This window comes from Hippocampus comes, unplaced genomic scaffold (assembly GCF_001891065.2).
Source record: "Hippocampus comes isolate QL1 unplaced genomic scaffold, H_comes_QL1_v1.1 scaffold43, whole genome shotgun sequence".
Taxonomy (NCBI): domain Eukaryota; kingdom Metazoa; phylum Chordata; class Actinopteri; order Syngnathiformes; family Syngnathidae; genus Hippocampus; species Hippocampus comes.
Genome location: NW_017805276.1, coordinates 972,440 through 979,921, shown reverse-complemented (window position 1 = coordinate 979,921; position 7,482 = coordinate 972,440). Strand labels below are relative to the sequence as shown.

General features: G+C 42.0%; 1 protein-coding gene across 3 annotated transcripts; it reads right to left on the bottom strand.

Annotated features, from left to right (window-relative positions):
• Positions 1-2,764: 2,764 nt before the first annotated feature.
• On the bottom strand, positions 2,765-7,479 carry bub1bb (BUB1 mitotic checkpoint serine/threonine kinase Bb). Of its 3 annotated transcripts, XM_019870258.1 has the most exons (10): positions 7,366-7,479; positions 5,954-6,108; positions 5,800-5,859; positions 5,583-5,727; positions 5,311-5,507; positions 3,944-4,104; positions 3,655-3,854; positions 3,461-3,561; positions 2,987-3,273; positions 2,765-2,909 (listed from the first exon to the last, which is right to left on the bottom strand). In XM_019870258.1, exons 2-9 carry the CDS (start codon positions 6,094-6,096, stop codon positions 2,991-2,993), a joined length of 1,290 nt encoding a protein of 429 aa, XP_019725817.1. In that variant the 5' UTR covers positions 6,097-6,108; positions 7,366-7,479; the 3' UTR covers positions 2,765-2,909; positions 2,987-2,990. The 3 variants fall into 3 exon arrangements, with proteins under 3 accessions (XP_019725817.1, XP_019725816.1, XP_019725818.1); XM_019870257.1 differs by lacking the exon at positions 2,765-2,909 and having other exon boundaries at positions 2,968-3,273; XM_019870259.1 differs by lacking the exons at positions 2,765-2,909; positions 7,366-7,479 and adding an exon at positions 7,163-7,321 and having other exon boundaries at positions 2,968-3,273.
• Between the last annotated feature and the right edge of the window lie 3 nt (positions 7,480-7,482).

Below are 7,482 nucleotides of genomic sequence, written 5' to 3'. Positions count from 1 at the left end.
TGCATGTTTTAAGTCACTAATTTGCTTCGATGCCTTTAAATGGCTCCAAAATAATTGTCGGAAAATAGTGCTAACAAAATACATCAATTACCACCAATGACATTTTTTTGTGTCACCATTACCCCACACAATGGTTAAAGCCAGTAGTAATTCATCAAATAACATTTTCACAGGATCACCACTGGCGTTATTCCAGTTGATTTGTGAGCTTCGGTGTCAGAGGTGAAAACCTTGCTTAAGCCTCGAGTTGAATGCTTGATGGTGATTTTAAAACAATCCATTCATGTGAAAGCCTGGATGTTGAATTCACGCTTGCTGAAGCCGTAAGGATTACGCAATGGGTCAGAAGGTTCAACATACACAAATGAAATAAATGTATTTTGCTTAAAAATGATGGGTAACATAACAGTATAGAGTATATTAGTAAGAATTGACCCACTAAATTTACTTCTTGCTATGTTTAACCCTTTCAGGGACAGCGGTTACAACAGTGGACAGTTTATCATGTTATGAGGTTACAGGGTGCATGAAAGGGTTAAATAGAGGCTCGTGGTTATTCGTCAAAAATATATGTTAATGGTGAGCCAAAACTCAAGCTAAACATTGTACAAAGAATGAAATATTCAACCTCAGCATCGTTTGATAGAACGTAGAAATTAAATTTATGAGGCAGTGACACAAACTGGTAAGATTAAGAAAAAAACAAATGTATTTAAAATCGTGAGATACAACTTTGGCACTGCTTCCAAGAAAATATTTTCTATTATGACTTCTTTTCCCCGTTTTCATTTATTTTCCTGGCAGAAAGCGACACCCAGCTCTGTCGAGATGGCCCTACAATATGCTGCTCAGGATCTCCAAGGCGAGCCAACCAAGCGTAGTTTCTTTCCACGCCTTTCTGAAAAATGTACACGTGATTTCCCAAAGTGAAACGGTGAGTGGGGGGGGAGAACTGGGTTAAAAGCACATGGACTACAGAACATGAATACGCTTGTCTTTCAAAGTAAGAACTCGGGAGGGGGAAAAAAAAAAGCGGCATGCTCTGAGGGCCTGTCTTCACAAATGTGGCCTGCTTACACCATTTCACTACTCTGCAGTAAAAGAAATCGCGATGGATTTTCTGCGATCGGAGTCGCTGCCTGCGTGCTTGTTTTCTTTCATGGGATGAGCTTTTAATAAGTCCTGTCAAAAAGCGAGCGGTAGATTATATTGTGGCTATGCCGCGTTATTACCGTGGCAGTGCATCATATTAACCCCCCCAACATCATTTATCTGTGAATTTCAGCTGCTCTCGCCTCTCAAAGCCTAAAATTGAAAGTAGACAGTTTGGCAACTCACCAGTTGAGAGGATCTTGGCTGGCAGGGTCATATTTCCACTAAGTTATTAAAGTCACTTTTTCTCCAGTGTTCCCACATGCGAGCAGCCTGCCGTTGCATCGCAGCGCGTGGGTATGGTGGGGAAGGGCCAAGGCCAGGCGTTGTAATGGGAGGATTTGACTTGCTAATGAGCTGACCACCTAATCCTACTGTCATTCCTCGAGATCTACTTTGCAAACTGTTTCTGCGTGTGTGCGTGTGCGTTGAGGAGATCCCATCGTCTCTGTAGATTAGCGCTACTTTAGTCAGCTGGCTAAACCGCGGTTGGACGAACGCATAATGTCAAGCCAGAGGGCTGTAATAGTATCTTTAAACCAAGAGACTCTAGAGCAGTGATTCTTAACCTTGTTAGTTGAGTACCGAACCCAACCAGTTCATATGCACGTTCACACCGAACGTTTCATTAGTGAAAAATAAATGATTTTTGTTTACAAATTCAAGACATTGAAAAAAACGCATTTAAACAGAAAAAAACTTAGACATCAGAGAATCCAAAACTATGGAAGAGAATTTGGTCTAGATGGGCATTGTACTACATTACTTTGATCAACTAAGAGGAAAATTAACAACAAATTTAATGTTTTTTTTTTTTTGTTGTTTTTTTTTAATGGTTTGATAAAGTCTGTCTCAGAATGTGTCGAAATTTCAATTTCCTTTCCTTGGCTGTGTCGCGCAGATTAATGCTGCCTTGGAAGTCTTGGTGGATGGAGCTCAGTTTCCCAGAGCTGATGTTTTTTCTTGCTTTCAACCACAAACTACGAACTCGACAGCACCTCTGCTGAAGTAGTGACGTCTATTCTGATTGTTCGCGAATGAATAATCAATCCCAATATTGAACTGAATTAATACGTCGTTATTCTGGCCATCCCTAATGATGCATTAATGACACACAAAACATTTGAAGTGTTTTATTGAGGACGGTTTAGCACCCCACTTTTTTGTAAATTCAGAACTGTAGTGGGGAAAAAAAAGGATGTCGGGAAAAAAAATCACTATTGGTCAAAGAGAAGCTGATATAGAAGCGCATGCAGGATGGAGAAGAATTTACATTACCCGATAACAGTAAAATAATCTTGGGGTGTTTTTGTTAGTTCAGTGTTGTGACAAAATCTGCATGAGCTGGAACCTAAACAACGGTCACAAACACAAGAGACAAACCCTAAAATCAAAGTGAAAAATCAAAACCTATGGGACACAACCTGACAACATTTTTCCACCGCAATCCAATACACGAACCGTATCATAATTTTGCCTTTACAAAGGCAAGAAAGACCATCTTTGCTCAACACCATCAAGAGAAGCTCCGACATTAGGCATGGAGAGCAGCACTGCATTTGCAGATCGTTCTAATACAGTACAGTACTTTACCAGTGGTAAGATATGCCCTCAAGCTGAAGCTGTAGCCTTGTTGGCCGATGTGGACTTAGGAGGCAGCTGATGGGTTCCGGTTTGGTCAATTGGCACCAAAAAAAAAAAAAAAAGGTTGGGGCTAGTACCACATGACCAGCACCCAGAAAGGCTTTTCACGAGACCTGCAACAAGTATTGGCAGATTTTGATTCATTGGAACATGTTTTAAAAGTGGAGAGTACACGATGAACACGATTTGCCTTTTTATTTCGTCTCGGTGTCGGTCGCCGGCTCGCCAGGGCAAACGGCCGCCTGCGAATTCTTCTTCTTGATGTAAAGCTCGGCACGCAGTTCCTCCAAGCTGAATTCGGTGGTGCCGCTGAAGAGCAGCTCTTTACAGTACATGCTCTTTTCCGGGTCTTTGCTCGTTTCGCCTTCTTTCTGTTGACGTTGGTGCTCCAGCAGCCTTTTCAGAGGAGTGTCGTCTCTGCAGGGCTTGCGTGCTGACAAAATGTTGTTCACTGTCGGGATGATCTTGCACGGTGTCCTGAGCGAGAGGTCGCACACCACAGAGGAAACGGGAAAAGCTGACTCGCAACGGTCAAGAAGAAAAACATGATCCACAAGGACAACAAAACCAATAATTTGTCTCTTTTCCATTTGCCATTTGGTCGAAAACAATGTGACAGTCTTAAAAAGCGTTTGCTTAACATGCAGGTCATTGGATCACTCACATTTTCGGTGTCTCATCCGACTCGTCAACAAATGGTTGGAAAGTGGGCTTTGGAGGAGGTGCAGCCATCAGTGCGTTTCCAAATTTGGACTTCTGGCGCATCTTGGATGTCCAAAAAAATGGAAAGAAATGTCAACAAAAATCATGACAGTGTATACAAAACATATATTAAAAGGAATTAGCATTTGATCCCACCTTCACGTCGCACCATTTTTCCACCGCTTTCTCATTTTCCTTTGCCCTCGCAGGAGGAGGAGCCAACCAAGGCTCGAATTTCGGTTCCGAAGGAACGGCGCTTGCTTTGTTTTCATCAAAGATCACCACTTTACTGTTGCTGCTCTGACTGCTGCGTTCTTCCACTGGAGCGGCACGTAAACTCAGGCCCCTTGAGACAGCTACACACATATAGACATTTAAACACTTTCTTGCCCCACGAAAAATTCTACACACTGCCTTTGAGCGCGGTCTTTATTTTTATGCTTACATTTAATTGCAGCTCCAGTTCGGACGATAGGCACGGCGGCCTTTTTCCCTCGCGTTTTGAGCTCGGCAAGCGAAACTCGCTCAGGCTGTTTGGTCTCGTCGTCACTGTCACTGTCATCGACTTTATTCATCGCTTGCCGAGACGCGCGAGCCTGCAGCAACCTAATAACAAAGAACATTAGGATTAGAGGCAGTTCATTTATGGTGGAAAACGAACACACCCTTGTCTAACAGATTTTCTGATTTAAAAAAAATAATCAAAATCAAAAGGATTGAAACACTGTTCTACACAACACAAAAAAAAAAAACACAATGGCAATGGACTCAACTCAACCCACTGCAGAATAAGTAGCACTTCGAGATCAATTTAAAAAAAAGATGCTTCAAGCGGTTTATTTCCACTCCTAGTCTAATTTTTTTGTGAAACTACACATAAAAGAATGAAAGGTACATCTCGTGTATTTAAAACAAACATAGCTTAGCCTTTCAGCGTGCTAGCTTATTGCTACCGCTAATGAGCCTTTACGTTGCAGTGCCCTTTATTAAACAACGAACACAAACGGTACAGCAACATACATAGAAAGATAATAGCACAATACTCACAGTCATTCGTTCTTTAATTTGAAGAGGGACCAACATTAATGCCGCTTTATTTAACGGAGAGGAGCTGAGACATCTCAATCAACAGTAGCCCAGCACGTGATTAAAGTGTGTACTTCATAAAGTAGTGGATGAATGCCCACCTATGAAACTGCTGTAGTCTGTCAAGAGGCTGGGCAAGCATACGAAGTCCTTCTTGGAAGATCAAATCGGCTTTGAGGAAGTTGCCACCATTCTCAAGCTCCTCAGCCCAGGCGATGTAGAAGGACGCCTGGGTGATCCCTATTCCTTGGGCCTTCATGTACCTGTAAATGTCCAAGCGCTGCAAGCAATGCTGTGCCTAACAGACACCAGCCCGATCACTGCAGAATAAGTAGCACTTCGAGATCAATTTAAAAAAAAGATGCTTCAAGCGGTTTATTTCCACTCCTAGTCTAATTTTTTTGTGAAACTACACATAAAAGAATGAAAGGTACATCTCGTGTATTTAAAACAAACATAGCTTAGCCTTTCAGCGTGCTAGCTTATTGCTACCGCTAATGAGCCTTTACGTTGCAGTGCCCTTTATTAAACAACGAACACAAACGGTACAGCAACATACATAGAAAGATAATAGCACAATACTCACAGTCATTCGTTCTTTAATTTGAAGAGGGACCAACATTAATGCCGCTTTATTTAACGGAGAGGAGCTGAGACATCTCAATCAACAGTAGCCCAGCACGTGATTAAAGTGTGTACTTCATAAAGTAGTGGATGAATGCCCACCTATGAAACTGCTGTAGTCTGTCAAGAGGCTGGGCAAGCATACGAAGTCCTTCTTGGAAGATCAAATCGGCTTTGAGGAAGTTGCCACCATTCTCAAGCTCCTCAGCCCAGGCGATGTAGAAGGACGCCTGGGTGATCCCTATTCCTTGGGCCTTCATGTACCTGTAAATGTCCAAGCGCTGCAAGCAATGCTGTGCCTAACAGACACCAGCCCGATATTAGGTTTGAAAATGTTAAGGAGACAGCTTGGTGTGAAATATCAAAAAACGCACATATTTGATCCAGAGGTCCACGTAGCGAGGATCGTCGTGATATTTCTTTTCGTCTGTATATCGTGTCACGGCTTGCTCCAACAGTGTGCTCAGGTTGCTCTCTTTTCCTCCCCGAGGAAACATTTGCTCTGACCATTTGATGTACCTGTTGAACACACAACCACATGGGCAGCATTAAAAGTGTTCACATCTCGACTGTACTATTATTTACGCTTACCGATCCCAAACATCAAGTGGATCATCTCCGTTGTACAGCCGCAATTCAGACTCAAAAGCCCTAAGGGAAAAAAATACAGCACATTCACAAACATTATCATCATTTTACAATGATTAAAATATGCACGGTCATGTTTTATTCAAAGCGTTCATACTGTCTCTGTTGGAGGATGGCAGGGCTGAGGCCATCTTTGCTTTGACTGAGTGCCTGAAGCAAGGCTGACATGTTTCTTCCACGTCTCAGAGGTTGAATGTTTTCTTTGCACAGCTCCCATTCCACATCCTCCCCTTCTGCCATTATGGAAAGCAGCTGAGCAGAAAGATGAAGACAGTCAAGAGCTGCATTTTCTGCACAAATGGCATGGCAGCAAACAGAGAGGCGCTAGTTTACAAAAGCACAGGCAATACGTATTAGCAACTTAGCTATTTGGTGGCTAGCTATAGTTATACATACATATACGTTTAGCCATTTTTTTCCAGCCACTTTATGACAATTTTTCAAAAAAAGCGACCAGAGACTTCAATTGCAGCTAAGAAACAGACAACCTGGTCAGAACCTGAAAGGAGGCTAGTGGAAGACAATCAGACTGAACATTGTCAAACACAAGGTGCTAATTTAACAACTTGTTCGAGATACAGTATGACCTCAGATATGTGTATGCAATATTTTGCCACGGTCGCTTTTTTACCCAAAGCAGGAAACGACCATGAGGCACTTGGCAACAGACGTGCACCAACTGAGCAATGCCATTTAATGCTTCCTTTTATAAAGTTAATTATTTGGGACATTTAAAATGTCAATTAAAAATTGTGTTTACGTACACGTTACGACTGAAGGACCCAAGAAGCACGCATCGTGTTTTTTTTTTTTTTCATTATCCGGAAAGAGAAAAAATGTTGCGGTTGAAGTATGTTAATGCTTGGAAGAAATCTTGCTGAGAGGGTTTCGTGTGCGCGCGTACGGATGTATATGCGTGTGTGGGGGGGGCAGTGTTTTTCCTATAGTATTGACTGTATAACACTTGGTTATTATGGAAGACCAAGCGTGTCGAAATCGTTTGTTGCATTTTATAAACGACAACAACATTAATTAAATAGGAAACGTGGATATAATTACTCCACAGAACAGTACATTTCCTTCGTGGATGAATAAAGTATATATTTATCTGTTTAACTTAAGATCCAAACAATGAGGGTTTGCTTACTTTGTAGAAAACACACACAACTGAGGGCGGTATTCCAGGAATTAACCACTCGTAACACAACATTACGTAACTGCGTATCAAACAAATGCTCCGTTGTTAGATTAATGAACAACAAAACATTAATGTGACGATTTAACATGATGCAATAAACCATGGTACCTTGCAGGACAATCCAATTAAAACTGAAGAGCAAATGTCGCTTTTGCTCTCGACCGCATAACGTGGAGGCTAACGCGTTAGCGAGGTAAAATTCTCGTTACCTCGAGACCTTACAATTCATGTTGAAAAAAAAGGGTTGCATTTAATGCACCCCCGACAACGGTACACACGTTACGTGAAATAATCGCTTGGTTGTCACTCACAAAATGCCTTGTGTGTGTCAAAGATCAAGCTTCTCCGTTGTTGACAGCAGTGCAGCAGCAAGCTTCGTTTTGAACGAGGAGCGCTGTTTGCTTGGAGGAAATTTCATTGGAGGAATT